At 36.6% G+C, this 15,475-nt stretch overlaps 1 protein-coding gene across 2 annotated transcripts in view; it reads left to right on the top strand.

The window, feature by feature from the left end:
- bckdhb (branched chain keto acid dehydrogenase E1 subunit beta) overlaps positions 1 to 15,475 on the top strand; it is a 122,155-nt gene that overhangs the window by 8,577 nt on the left and 98,103 nt on the right. For both annotated transcript variants that reach the window (XM_034018402.3, XM_034018401.3), the window contains exons 4-6: positions 11,542 to 11,675; positions 11,978 to 12,133; positions 14,514 to 14,622. In XM_034018402.3, the coding sequence (XP_033874293.1) occupies positions 11,542 to 11,675; positions 11,978 to 12,133; positions 14,514 to 14,622 (399 nt within the window). The remainder of the gene's footprint in view (positions 1 to 11,541; positions 11,676 to 11,977; positions 12,134 to 14,513; positions 14,623 to 15,475) is intronic.

Below are 15,475 nucleotides of genomic sequence, written 5' to 3'. Positions count from 1 at the left end.
AATTAGGTGATTAAGCGCATATTCTTCAGTCATAGTCACTCAAGTGTGTCATGGTTAAGGATGAATGATCAAGGATATTATTTACTGAAACAAAAGAAGAAACAAACACAACGTGTTTCGACACATAGTGTGCCTGTAAGCTCGCTCGTCATTGCCGCTGGTTCCCTCAGCACCAGCACATCTGATCTACAACCCATTCACAGACTTGCTCAGCGTCAGCTGGCCTGTTGTGTCACAATTCAATTTAATCTCGTACTGTGAGAAAATGACTCATTAGCATAATGTAGTATTGTTGCCATTCTTTTTACTGTGCCTCTCAGCACTAAGTCACGAGAAAGACGTGCTGTATCATTGGTTAATGAAGGGCAAACAGAGGAGCGACACTCTTAGACTGAGCTCAATATGACCGCGCTTCCAGGAATCTTCACTGGCAATTTGTCCCTAATAATAATAATAATAATAATAATAATAATAATAATGTGAACTCACAGTTGTCAAGTACAGTACTGCAGCAAGGACGAGATTACATAGAAATAAATTGATTTGTGACAGAACAACTTAAATTGTAATACTTTAAAATGCAATGGTGCAATACACATTCTAACTCCCTTTCATGTCTTCAGTGTATATACATTGCTAATTTATATAGACATTTCAATGGCCGCTGCATTTTTATAATTCAATGTTATCCCCCCCACCTCAAGTAGCTATGACATGGTTCAAGCAGCTCCCTGCGTTATGAAACGAGTAGGAGAGATAACATAATAGTGAACGAAACACAATCTTTAGAAGTGCATCGATTTCTGGTTTCATTTATTTTGTGTAATACATTCTCACTACCTTATGTAGTTCTGCTTTTTCACTAGTAAAATGTGCGCCTTCACAAAAGGGGTTAGAATGTTAAAAACAACATAGCGTTTTTTTTCCTGAATAGAGTGTCCAGCAATGCACCATAAAAATGTGAATCACTCACAAAAACATTGATTCGTGTTTTTTTTTTATTCAAATTTCATCAACATAATAGGTTCTCTGTATTTCTTTTTTGTTGTTTTATGAATGAGTCTGACATCGCCTTGGTGCCCTTGGGTTGGATTTATGTTTTGCCTTCTTGCCTTCTAGAACTGCCTTGGTGCCCCTGAATCTTCACACCCAACGAAGGCAACATTGCCTTGCCCTTCATGACTTTAACTTCATGCCCTGTAGGTCACTTTTCCATTGTAAAAATAAAATGGTATAAAAAAAATCTAATTTAAAAACAACATCAACTTTCATAATTAAAAAATACAAAGGATAATTTGGCCAAAAATAATATTCATGGTGCCACTGATTCGACTAGGAGCTTAGATACAGCCTTAGTGATACAACAGGGGAGGTCCCCGGTTCAAATCCCACCTCAGCCACTGACTCATTGTGTGACCCTGAGCAAGTCACTTAACCTCCTTGTGCTCCGTCTTTCGGGTGAGACGTAATTGTAAGTGACTCTGCAGCTGATGCATAGTTCACACACCGTAGTCTCTGTAAGTCGCCTTGGATAAAGGCGTCTGCTAAATAAACAAATAATAACAGCACAAATAAGAAGCTTATTTGACCAAAAGTGCAGTCTGGTGTTATTGCAAACACTCGCACAAGCAAACGCGACAATTGTGTGATTTTTATGTTTCATGCTTCATTTTCTGTATTGTATCATGACCCTCGTATTGCAAAGACACTGCCGATACCCAGCCCTAATACACACATATAATAAATTAAAATACTCCTCCACCCTGAGATTTTGTTCTCTATTTAATTAATGGTCTGGTCTTCCCTTCAGGTTTACATGTCCTTCCATTGTAAAAACGTACTACCTGCCCTTTTAGAACCAGAAACTGTCGATTTTCTTTTAATAATTAAGAAATCATACAACATTTTACGTTACATCTCTTCAAAGTCCTTTTTCTGACTACCATATTGGCCCCATCGAACTGGCTACAAGAATATATTCTGGTTTGAAAAGGTTAACGTTCCCATTCCTAGCATTAACATTAACATTAAAACAAAGTAAAACATTTCTCTTAATTTTACCACCATTGACCACGCTGTCTCCCTAATTGAACAAGGCCTAGGCCTTCTTCCGGGCCTGAATAAGAGCATGGGGCGGCTCAAAGGACGGACTATCAGAGGTTTTCCTGCTCCAAGGCAATTTTTTCCTCTCCTCTGTTGCCTTTGAACCAGTGCTTATAATAATTCTGTTTTGGTAGAAAGAGGAACCCTTTGGGATTTGGGGTCTCCGGTCTTCATAAAAATATAAATTGGCGATTGTCTTACTAAGCCAAATATTATATATCATCATACATCTCGTCCTTTGGTCTGTCAGTATCACACTGTATTAATTGTATTTGCATTCTGTTCAATACAGTTATATTTCTCTATAGCGAGGTGTTTGTCTTGATTTCCTAAAATGATGCTTGTGAAGTATAGTTTGGGAGGAAGGACAGCCCCAGTGCTCTGTCTCATTACTGTATAAAATCACTGATTTACAGGTGGTTTATCATACTAGTACTATCATCAACCTCCCTCCACCTCCCCCTTCTCTTCCATTACAGCTAACTGCACTTATGTGGGGGTCTTATTAAACCCAGCAGACAAGAGGCCAAATATTGTACATCATCATATGTCGCATTCTGTTGTCTGCCTATATCACATAGTCATTGAGTTGGCATTCAGGCCAATAGAATTATATTTCTACATATATGGGGCGTTTGCTTAATTTCCCAAACTCAGTTACACAAACTAGAACACACACTGAGATTTTGCTGCAGTATAGGGATTTATTTATTTATTTATTTTAATGTAAATTGTCAATCATGGGGTTTCCATGCAAGTTATTTTTTTAACTCGAGACATTTACTCGAGAGAAATATCATGTGAAAAATGTTTTTTCTGTTCGCTCAGTTTATTTTACTCGAGTAAACCGGGCTTTTCACCCGACGTCATGCAAATGAATAGGAAAGGTGGGGGTTGATATGTAAATTAGCGATGCATAAAGAACTCGTGCTGTTTGAAGATTACTAGTGAAATTTTGTGAAACTGCGGTTTCCATGTGCAGAGAAGTGGTACACGAGTGACATCCAGTTCACCAACTATATTTATTAACGTGGAGGGCAGACACGCGTTGTCTTTAGACATAGCTGGGATCAAAAAAAGGACGGGAATTAATTCAGTTAGACATTTAAGCAGCTCACTTGATATTCGTGTTTAACTTTAGCGTAGTTTTTACAGCAAGGGTATTCTCAAACACCTGCTTTAATACCATAACAAGGGTATAATGCAGTTCATGGTAAGTGGTTTTATACAGAACTGTAAAACCACAAGAGATATACAACATGACAGACCAGACACAGCAAAAAAGCCACCCGCATTAGCATTAAGGTGAACTACAGCCTGCTAACTATAAAGTCACCCATCAGCCACTGCTTTCTGCCGTCTTGGAATCTACAGTAAATGACCTGCTACCTTGCAATATTTTTAGTTAAGGATAAACACGCTCATTAATATTTACATGTGAAATGCGGGTTTCCATATGAAACTGGGCATGGATTTTCCTGTGTTTTTCATCATTTACACGAGTATATGAAATTTAACCTATCCCTCTCTTAAAGGGGTATGTTTTATTTTATTTAAATAAATTTATATTGACTTTTCTGCTTAGGTCAGTATATACCACACTAACTAATGTGGGGCTTCTTTTGTAAAGACTATTCAGAACAATTGTTAACACTAGGGGGTGTGCAGCTGTAATTTATGGTCCTTCTGCAACTCTGGCGACCGAGTTTGTAACTGGAAACAACTGAACTGCAGCTGCACACCACTAGTGATCATTTTTTGAACCACTGTACCTCTCAAATTCAACTTGGTTGAGGAATGTTTGAAGAATATATAGCAATGTAAATAATGATCTTGGCAGAAACAACAATAGAAATTGATATCGGGCACACATAGTAGGATATTAAAAAGGTATGAATTAAAATATAGATGATAAAAAGGGGTACGTATTATACAGTACTATGGAATAATATCTTACCTGTTAGAACATAAAGTTTACAAATGAAAGGAGGCCATTCGGCCCATCTTGCTCCTTCAGTTGTTAGTAGCTTATTGTTGTGCGCTTCCATTTGCAATTAATTAGCTGTAGATCTTGCATGTGTAGGTTTCAAAGACCAATATATAATATAGCAGTCATCAAACCTATATTTCTTTTTAAAAACTATAGCTGACACTATACTACGGTAAAGAATGCTCTGCATTTTGCATGGGGAAGGGAATCTTGTTTTGCCCTTTTTAAATCTGATGACTTATTTTTTTTTATATTCAAAATGTACAGTAATACCCTGTTGGAAGGAAGGGCTGATATAGCTAAGAGTTCTGCCCAAGGAAGTCTTCTATGAGCCAGTCACGTCTGTTCAATATGTTCCAAAATATATTTTAGTATAATGCAACAATTCTGTTAATCGCTGGATTTGGGTCAGATAGATCCACAACTTAATTATAAAATTATGTATTTTTTTTATATTGATGTAATACTTCAGAACATTTATTGGAGTACAATGAGGTCTTTTTTTTTTTTTCTTTGTTGAAAATATGGTCTGATGACTTTATATTGTGGCAGTCCAAATTTAATTTCCTTTGCTGTTTTTCACTTTTCATGTGCAAACCTTTTTTTGCAACTATTTACTAGTGGTTAGGTATTTGACAGCAATTTTGCAAACTCCACATTTTTTAACAGCTCATATCTGTTTTAGGGGCCTACTTCTTCATATTGTCAATATTATTGAAAATCCTTTTGGCAAAACTTTACTGTGCCCTTCACATTGACCTATGACCTAATGTGACTAATATTGTGGTCATGACCTTTTGGATGATAAAGACCAAGCACTTTGAAATGATGGCTTCATATTCAGTACACAACTGTATCCTAGGAGTCTCTTTGTCACCTTCCATCGTTGGTTTTATATAAGAAAAAATAACTATTTTGTAGCAGTAGCTTACAAAGCTGTCAGCCTCCATTTGAGGTACTCCCTTCCTATTTGGAGGGTTATATTTGCATTGACCTCTGACCCAATACATTGGTCATGATCGCTATGATTCTCTTAATCAAGTTCCATTATCAGTGTTGTCCAGCAAAAAATGTAATGTTTTACTGCCACTCTGTTTTACCCTCCAGCCAGGCCAAATCAATTATACTAACTGTATGCTTTGACAATGTGTCTTTTGGTTGCCACACTGCAGTTCTATTCTGTGATTCTCTCGGTCATTTTAATAAAGGTTTGCTGTTTTACCCTCCCACCTTACTTTAACAAAAAAAAAAAAAAAAAAAAAAAGTTAATAATACTCAAGTGACTGGTACTGCTACATTTTCTCACATTACATATACTTTTCATTAAAAATTAAACAATGTATTGGTTTTAATTGCAAATAAAATACCTCTGCCTCGACCCATTCCTCACTTTTTAAATGCAGTTAAATGCAGATCATGTAATGCATGTAAATTGGAATCTTTTTTTTTTTTTTTAAACTGAGGTTGTGTGCTCAGGCTAGGAAACATTTCGTTTGTTCGTTCTCAGTTAATCCGTGTCATGTCTTTGATTCGTTTAATTATTTAAATCTGCCAGTCAGGGCTGAGTCTAGTGCCATGGCATTGAACTGAATGATTTTACTAGACTTCAGTGCAATAACATTTAAGAAAATCTAAGCATGGTGAGAAAGTGCAATAAAAAATGTCATGCCAGTAACTTTTTCCAGTGGTTATTCAACCATTGGAAGTACTATTGTTAACAAAAAAAAGAGAAATAAATAATTGTGCATATATTTGGTCCTGGAGAATTATGTTACATGCCTGGCTTTTGTTTTCAGGTAGTCAGTGCTCAAGTAGATGTTTAGAAAATGTGTAATATTGTAATATCCACTGGATGGCAGACAGTAACTGAGTTAAATCACAACTATTATTGCTAAAAGCATACAACTTGTTTTCCCCCCACTTTGGCAACTGAGTACTACAAAAAAAAAATGTGGTATGGTTGTTTTGTGACAGAATGATGTGAGTTGCAAGAAATACATACTTTTAGGATTATGGGTTCATAGAGGCTGCCAAGCAAAATGTAAAATGTCTCTAAAATTAAATTCAACTTATGTTTTCTTTTATTTATAGCTTATATACATTTTTAGTCTTGGTAAGCTGAATGTCATCCTACATAAGAGGAAAATAAAATGAAGACAGATTTCCTCAACTGTTAATTAATAAAATGTAAAAAAAAAAAAATAATAATAAAATAATATATAATATATTTCCCGGGATTATGTCTAAATTTTCTTTCCTTAGCACTACTAATGACTTCCAGAAAAAAAAGGAAAAACCTTATAAATCGAGGTGCTGAGACTTTTTTTTTTTTTTTTAGTAACATAACCTCTTGTCCAGTCTCTTAAAGAATATTCCAGCATGTGTGCACAGTACATGTATTTTATTGTGGTTTAAAACTATGACTGCTATAAACATCATATGGCTTCCAAGATACAGTGGTTTGCAGAAGTATTCACCCCCTACCAATAATGTCACATTTTGTTGAATTACAAATAATATGTGCACAGTTTTTTAAACAAACTTTTTTTATTCAAAGCTGTAGTGGTTAAACTGAACACTGTTATATGAGGAGGAGGTTAAATGTCAGCAAAACTTAGAAAGAAATTGTACAAAATGATATGTACTGGTTGCATAAGTGTTCAGCCCCTTAAGTCAGTACTTAGTAGAAGCACCTTTTGCAGCAATTACTGCTATGAGTCTTTTTGGATAGGTCTCTACTAGCTTTGCCCAGTAGGATGGTGACATGTTTGCCCATTCTTCACAGGAAAATTGCTCCAGTTCTGATAAGTTTGTTGGGGATCGTCGATGGACTGCAATCTTCAAGTCTCGTCATAAATTTGACCACAAAACCTTTTTCCACATGTCTGCAGTATCATCTACATGCTTTTTCGCAAACTCCATACATGCTTTAAGATGAGGCTTTTTGAGTAATGGCTTCTTTCTTGCCACCCTTCCATGCAGGCCAACCTTGTGTAGGGATGGCATATTGTTGATGTGTGCCATCTCAGACACAGAACTTTGCAGATCTCTCAAGCTCATTGTTGGCTTCAGAGTGACATCCCAAACCAGTTTCCTGTTTGCCCGGCTGGTCAGTTTGGGAGGGCGACCTGATCTGGGTAGTGTCTAGGTGGTATGAGGCATCTTCCACTTTTTAATGATGGACTTCACTGTGCTGAGAGGGATAATCAGCACCTTTTGGAATTTTCTTGTACCCTTCTCCTGCTCTGTGCCTCTCTACCACTTTATCCCTGACTTGTTTCAAAAGCTCCTTGGTCATCATGGTTGCTTTGTTGGATCACTATGTGAGTTGCATCTTGAAAGTCTTTATATACCTGAGGGAAATTATCTACAAGTTAAACCACTTTGAGTACACACAGACTGAAACCATTTCACTAATTTTGTGACGTTTCAAACAAATTATTTGCACCTGAGCTGATTTAGGGCTACAGAGATTAATCTCTGATTAATAATAATAATAATAATAATAATAATAATAATAATAAATAATAATAATAATAATAATCATCTGATTAATCTGATTTAGGCAACTGAGAATAATCGGTTTTTCTCTGTAAATCTTACTTATTTATATTATATATGCATTTGTAACTTTATCAATGTGGAGTAGTTTGTGTAGATTCTACATGTAAAATCTAATTTGAAAGTGTCGTGGAGTATGCTCAGATGCCAACAAAATGTGAAAACTTTGCAGGGAGGTGAGTACTTCTGCAAACCACTGTATATGATTCAATAGTCTGTGGAAAAGGTCAGTTGCTACAGTTCTAAGGCAGTAGCCAAAACATAAAGCTGAATAAGTAAGTCTTTGCTAATTTAGACAAGAGTGGAGATGTGCACCTGTGATGGGGTACACCCTGCCCCTGTGTGTGCATGTTACTGTGTTGTATTAATTATTTTAAAACAGTTTAGTTTGTAAAAAAACACAATGTTTTGTTATTGTTGTTTTGCAGCATGGATGGGGTCAAAATTCCCCATCCATGCTAAACTCGTGCAGAATGTGACCATCTCCAGGTAGATTAATTTATTGCTAATCTGGAGACGGTCACATGTCTATAAACCTACAGCGCTGGCTGATCGGGGTTGGGTTGTCCAGCAGAGGAAAGAGACAAGTTTACACCAGCACAACACTTGTTTTTCTTTCGTGTTTGTTTTGTATCTGTCTATTTATTTTGGCCACTGTGCCATTTTGGTTGTTTTCTACTTCCTGGCCTGACATCACCACGTGAGCTGACCTGTTCACAGCACCCAAAAGTGTTCACATGACAAAATCTCAATATGCAATGATATTTTTGTATACAAGGGCTCCCCCCCCCATTTTGTGTAGCTTAACTTCTAGTATGACATACAAACATATTACCATGGCCCATATATTAATAATATTAATATATTAATAATATATTGACAGGTATGTGTGTTATATGTTGTGGGGGTTGGATCTTGTACATTTAATGGAATTAATCTTTCTGTGACTTCAGTGTGTTGAACACTCGTTTCAACTTGGCATTGTTTACATGCCATTATGATGTGTGGGTGGTTCAAATCTGTAAATTTGCAACCAAAAAAATAATAATTTAGCTATGTCAAACTGGTATAAAAGGTGGTAAAGCAGTGTAATTTTGAATGTTTATTGGCAGAGTACTGTACAGGTTGCTGACAGATGTTTTCATTAGCCTGAAGTGATTGATTTAAGTAAATAGCAGACCCTGCTATGCAAAACTGCTTTAAACTGCAGCTGCTGCTGCAAGATCTATTTATACTCAAGGCAGGTTAATCCAAACGGTCAGTGCATGATGCTTTCTCTCTGGCTGACGCACGAGACTTCAGATAATGCAGGGCCGTTGCTTTTCACCTCCAAACAAGAGTTCAAACAGAGCTGTTACTCAGATGTTGTTTTTTTTTTTTTTTTACTTTGACAAGGGAAATAGAGAACAGACGTCAGTTCAGAACTGTCTCATTACCATTTAAATGAATGTCGTTATAAAAAGACTCTTTGCAGCATTCCTTATGATGCTGTTTAGATTATATTGGCTTCAGAAATACTAGAGAGGATGACGCAGGAAAGTGCCCCCTTATTTAGGAAGATTAATTTCTTTTGGTTCCCCAGTAACCTTAAATTTAATAAAGCCTAAGCAAGATTTCTTTAAACCTATTTGATAGTAGTTGTTGTTGTTGTTATTATTATTATTATTATTATTATTATTATTATTATTATTATTATTCGTTTTTTTTTTTTTTTAAATAGATGTTTGTTATTTTGCTTCTTTCAAAACTGCACATGTAAGACATACACAGCATATGGATGTGCACTACAGGCAGGATTTATGGGTTTATTTAATTGGCTATAGTACATGAGAATTATTGTTTAAGTGACAAATGGTTTAATGATGCCATTTCTAATTGTTAGATAATGGTTTATGTATTAATTACGTGATTGTTTTTTTTTTTGTTGTCTGTTTAGTTTACTTAAGATGGTTTACATGCTTATAAAAAATGTAAACGTGGCAAACTTCATTAAAACTACAGTTTTGAATAGATAATCTGTGGAACATACTGTACAGCATACAGCTCCTCTTTGCTCCTTCATTGAAGATTTCTTAGTTGCCCATAATACCTTGCTTACAAAAAAAAATTAACAGGGGTGTACAATTCATATTGCCTGACGCCGGGGACAACAAGATTTGTGTGAGGGTGTGACAGAAACAGAGTGAGTCTTGGTGGTAAATCTGCCTCCCGACCTGTGAGCGCGTGAAGTAAAGAGAACAGAGTACCCTGGACTGGATGGCCTGACAGTTCATTCCCTGGGTTAAAAGGAAGTCGGTCATCTAGAAAGGGGTCGGAACTCCTGTACACTAAATCATTGAGTAGTAGTAGAGACGGCTAACACGTTCTGGAGCTTTCGCCAGAGGCCAGCACTAACCCGGACATCACTGCACCTGTATCACGATACACTGTATTTGCACCACGACCACTACAGCACTCACCCAGGACTGGTGACCGTGTTTGTATATTGTGGATGTAATAACTGTTTATTATTTGGGATTGCAAACCCGTTTTATAGAACAGTGCAATACACATTGCTGTGTATTGCCTCGGATTATTGTTGAAGGTCACCAGACCTGGATTAAGAAAATAAATCTATTTTCTGATTGGATTATCACTGTCTGTCTCTTCCTTGCACACAACGTCACTCCTACACCTGTACCCTGCGAACCACTTTGCCACAGAGGGACAACAAGTTTTGCCGTTCTGCTCTGCTCGTTGGACAATTACTTCATACAAATGAAAATGGAAAAAAAAAAAAAAAAATCCAACTAAACCTGAAAGCAAAAATATATATAGAGTACACAAATACATGTATCATTTTAATTCACAAACCCTCAGTCACACACAGTAGCAAACTTTACTTTAAAATTGAAATGAATGGAACAGTACTTTGTCTGCAGTAGGAGCCCAGTAAAGTTTGACTGCCAGCTCTAGGAAGAATATTTAACATAATAAAAATTACAAAAACCTTTAAACTAAACTGCTGCCTTCTCTGAATTCTGACTCGACTGTCCGCTGAGTACCCTCAGTCTCCCACTGAAACGCCCACAAAACTAAATTATTTCTCTTTATCCAATGGCCTTATAGTAAACCAAAACGTATTAAAGAAAGCTTCATCACCATTCTTGTGGATAGTGTAGTTTAGAAACCAATCTTTAACCCTTCCGCTCCGGTGAACATTCTACCTGTCTGAGATATGACTGACATGACTTTCGGCTTATGTATCAGGACAAATATCCACCGAAAGTATACCGGATTATACCTTTCTAAACAGCTGAGAATCTGAACATTATTATTTTCACTCTGATGAAATATACCCTACGATTATATTAGTTTGAATGTAAAAAATAAGTTCTAAAATGTACTCCAATTTATTTTTCTTCAGAAATGTCTCCATAAGTGTACTTTAGAGATCTCCTACCTAAAAGTCTGAGATAGTTTGAATCTTTTTAGTTTCATTAATTGTTATAGTTAATTTAGTTGTTGCAACATTGGGGAAAAAAAAACAATTTCCTCTTGATTTTGATTTCTGGCCTATCAAACCCCAACGGCTTCTGTAATTATTCCATTGCTACTTCAAACTGGAACCCTGCCACAAATAAAGCATGTTCTGTGGATTGCATTATAAGAATAAAAACAAAACTGAGAAAATCAAACAAACTAAGGCTGGTTTTGCATTACCTCCGCTGTCTGATTTTGGTACCGTTTATGGCCTGGCTATTTGAGTTTGAATTGTTTGTGCTTTTTCATAAAAAAAGTAATGATATATTTAATTAATTGACCTACTCAGAAACAGTCATCACATATACTAATGAGTAATATGCTTATTTATGTTTGTTAACCCCTCCCTCCTTTCATTTTCTTAGGTCAGGACAGGATCTTCAATACTCCATTGTGTGAGCAAGGAATTGTAGGCTTCGGTGTTGGAATTGCAGTAACTGGTGCGACTGCAATTGCTGAAATCCAGTTTGCTGACTACATCTACCCTGCCTTTGACCAGGTATGTTTTTCACAGCGACCTCCTATAACAGTTGACCAATTCTAACCACTTTAAATAAATAAAATTCACTGAATATATTCTGAAGGTAATTGGTTTTGTAAGGTGTTTGAGTGTTTTTGTGTCGATACAGTTTTTATGATAATCCACCAGTGTCTATACCCGTGCTTTTTTTGTTTTGTTGCCTTTATTTTTTATGCAAATGCTCAGAATGAAGATAACCTATCCTTACTAATTGTCAGAGTAATAGTAATGGCAACCATCCTGCCCACAGTACACATACTTCTTAATCTTCCCATCTTTAGATTGTAAATGAGGCTGCTAAATACCGGTACCGCTCTGGGAACCTGTTTGATTGTGGGAGTTTGACAATCCGAGCACCCTGGGGTTGTGTGGGCCATGGATCACTATATCACTCCCAGAGTCCAGAGGCCTTCTTTGCACATTGTCCTGGAGTTAAGGTAAGCACATAATATGGTGGGTAAGAATTCGCTTGCAAGTAAATGTTCTATATATAACCTTAAGGTCTTGTATTTTAATTAGGTATTATTAAAACAAATAGTAAACTGCCTGTCGCACAGTAACTTGCAATACAACTACATTCAGAATAAGGTATTTTTTTAACCCCTTAACTGCTGTAAGACATACCTGGCACGTCCTCAAAAACGCTCATTCAGTGCTGCCCAATGTACAAGGTACGTCCTTATTAAAAACATTTTATATGAACACTGGATTGCAGTTATTTCACTCAGTATCGCTCATCGAGAAGCTCTTACAGATAAGGTACAGATAAGTTTTAAAAATGAGTGGCATGTAACAACATAGGAGTGAAAAACTAAAGGATTAAATAAACGGATGAATAAAGAAAATCAAATAATTAAGGACTACTGTAGCTCTTAAACATCTCATTACAAAAATGCAAAAAACTAAGTCTTGGCACCCTTCACTTTGACCTGTGACACAAGATTTTTTGGTTTCTTGATAATTAAGACGTAACGCTTTGAGAAATTGGGTTTAAACAACTGTATTCTATGTATTCTGTATTGATCAATATCAATTATGGGTATTGCAGAAGAAAAATGAACCCTTTTGTGTCTGTAATTTAACAAAGCTGCTATCACCAGGATGTAAAAAGCCTCTTATTGCAGAGACTGTTTGTAATGACTTTGTATTAGTAGGGTTATGACTTTGTTTTTGGAGTATAGAGACTGTACATTTTGAGTTAATGTATTGTTACAGTACCGAAAATGATTATTAGGTAAAAGTAGAGTAATAATGACTTTCCAGGTGTAAATATGTCTCAGGAGTGTGTATATTTAATTTATGAAATGCTTAAATCTTCTGCCTTTTTTTCCCCCCAATTTAAATTTGGAAATCTAGACTATTATTGTTTATATTAGACATTTGTAATTACTGGCGCCACAAGGTCTTCCACATAGCTCTCTGTCGTAACTGATTTAGGCAGTGTGCCATGCTGAAGTTGTTGGTCACACACACTTTCTTTGCTGCACTGTGAATGCCTAATATATGTCAGCTGGAATAAACTAATTTTGACCACATGTGTGAAAGCAGCAAATGTGCCAAAATGTATCCCGGAGGCAGGAAACGCAGACCAAAAATCAATATGTGCTCACTATGCAGTCATATCCATCTGAATATCATCAGTGAATATCTGACATTTTGTTTTTAGCTTTGTCGAATAATATGCATGTGAAAAATGTCAAAGGACTTTTTAAACTAGAGAGGATAAGGGATTATCGCCTACCGGGAGTACCCGCCTACCGATGCCTTGACCAGACTGCACCCAGCTACCTCCAGACCCTAATCTCTCCCTACACCCCCACCCAACTTTCCTCTCCGCCTGCACTAGAAGACTGGCTGTACCTCCTCTATGCTCCCCTGCTTTCAGAGCCCACTCCTTCTCCACCCTCGCCCCATAGGAACGACCTTCCTACGGATTTCAGGACTGCCCAGTCCCTAATCACCTTCCGGCGCCTCCTCAAGACAGACCTCTTCAGGCAACACCTGTAAAACTCAACTCATCCCTTCTGGACAATATAGCACACTGCCTTTAATGCACTTTAACTTGCACTTATCTGCTCCCTATTTTACTGTATTTAATCCTGCACTTAATCCAATCTGTAGTGTTTTGTATTTCACTTGCACTCGTATCCAACCCTGACGTAACTGTCAACACTTTTTATCTGCTCTTAAATTGCCCCGATATCAAATTGTACTGTGTTTTGTATTTGCTCTTATTAGGACTGAAGTCATTGTATTTTGTATCTTGCTCTTAATTGTACTGTAATTCTTGCTGTGCATTTTATTTTGTATATAACTGTAAGTCGCCCTGTTGCTGCCACTAATACCGTTGTGATAGTTGGGAGTGAAACTCTGCAACAACGTCTGTTCATGAATCTTTTGCCTGTAATAGTCTGTTCTTGTCTTGCCTGTGACTGAAACTAACATGCAACAAAAAGGTGCAACTTTTATATACAGAACCAAGGATTGCATTTGTATAAACAAACCAATATGAGGGACGCCCCATTTGTGTTACATATTGTCGGTCTTTCAAGATTTTACATTGAATTACATTTAAAAATGTATGCAAGTAGGACTAATTACCTTAAAATGAGTAACATTTCACATGGTCCTACGCAGGATTTGATACAGATGGGATGAGTTGATTTCTGCATATAGTATATGCCCTATGATAGTTTAATTAAAGGTGAAAGTTCTTCCATAACAAATACTTCATTTTTAATCGTCACTTGCAAACAAAATGTCATCAATTCATTAAAATGATGTTGTATCCTGTTTCTCTGCATTCATTTATTTCAGATTGTTATTCCAAGAAGCCCAGTTCAAGCTAAAGGGCTGCTGCTATCTTGCATTGAGGACAAGAACCCCTGCATATTCTTTGAGCCAAAAATCCTCTACAGGGCTGCAGGTGAGCTGCGTACATGGATGATTTACGATGTTGCCATCACCAGAAAATGAAACAGCAAATTGTATGCCATTAGAAATATGTATCTTGGAAATGATACATGTGTTTTGCTCATGCTGCACCGTACATTTTTGTTTTTGTTGGCTGTTAGGCATTCTGTGTACCATTTGGTACAAAAATAAAACGGGTTGTTCTGTTATTTTGTTCTAATATATGCTTCGTTGTTGAGTAAAAGGAAGTCTAGAATGAGCTAGGAAGTGTATTAGGACACAGCAGTCTATTCACGCAGAGCGGGTCAGCAGACACTGAATTCCTAACAGTAGTTCCACTGACACTGGGGCGGGGGGGATTTTAAACGTTCCAGTATTAATTTTCTAGCACTTTATTTCAAAAAAGCAATTTTGTGTGCAAAAATGGAATAATCATTTTTTAGACTTTTTGGTTCTGTGAAAGCAGTGAATTTATTTATTTTTATTTATTTATTTATTTAATATATATATTTTTGTATTTTCTTAAATCTGGTGCAGCAGTGTTTGTTAATCCTAATTGTTCTGGTAGTAGTCTTTCTGTGCCGAGAGAGGTGTCTGCCAGTGGTTCTAGAGAGAACCAGATGGTGAAAAGTAATTTCAGATGAAAGTGACTTTTGCGCAGCCTGATTCTGCAGAATGTAATCTCACTTCAAAAAGACACATAGATGGGAGTTGATAGTTTCAGCACGTTTGGGTCCTTATTACAGGGACATGGCCTCTATTCGTGAGCATTTTACAAGGTCATTAAAGTTGCACCAATACTGTTAAGTCTGAGATCTGATATCTATTCCTTGTATCCATTCTGTCCAACAGGTCTAAGAAATTCT

The sequence above is a fragment of the Acipenser ruthenus genome, chromosome 6 (genome assembly GCF_902713425.1).
Source record: "Acipenser ruthenus chromosome 6, fAciRut3.2 maternal haplotype, whole genome shotgun sequence".
Taxonomy (NCBI): Eukaryota; Metazoa; Chordata; class Actinopteri; order Acipenseriformes; family Acipenseridae; genus Acipenser; species Acipenser ruthenus.
The sequence above is the reverse complement of the archived record's forward strand: the minus strand, read 5'-3'. Positions and strand labels throughout refer to the sequence as shown.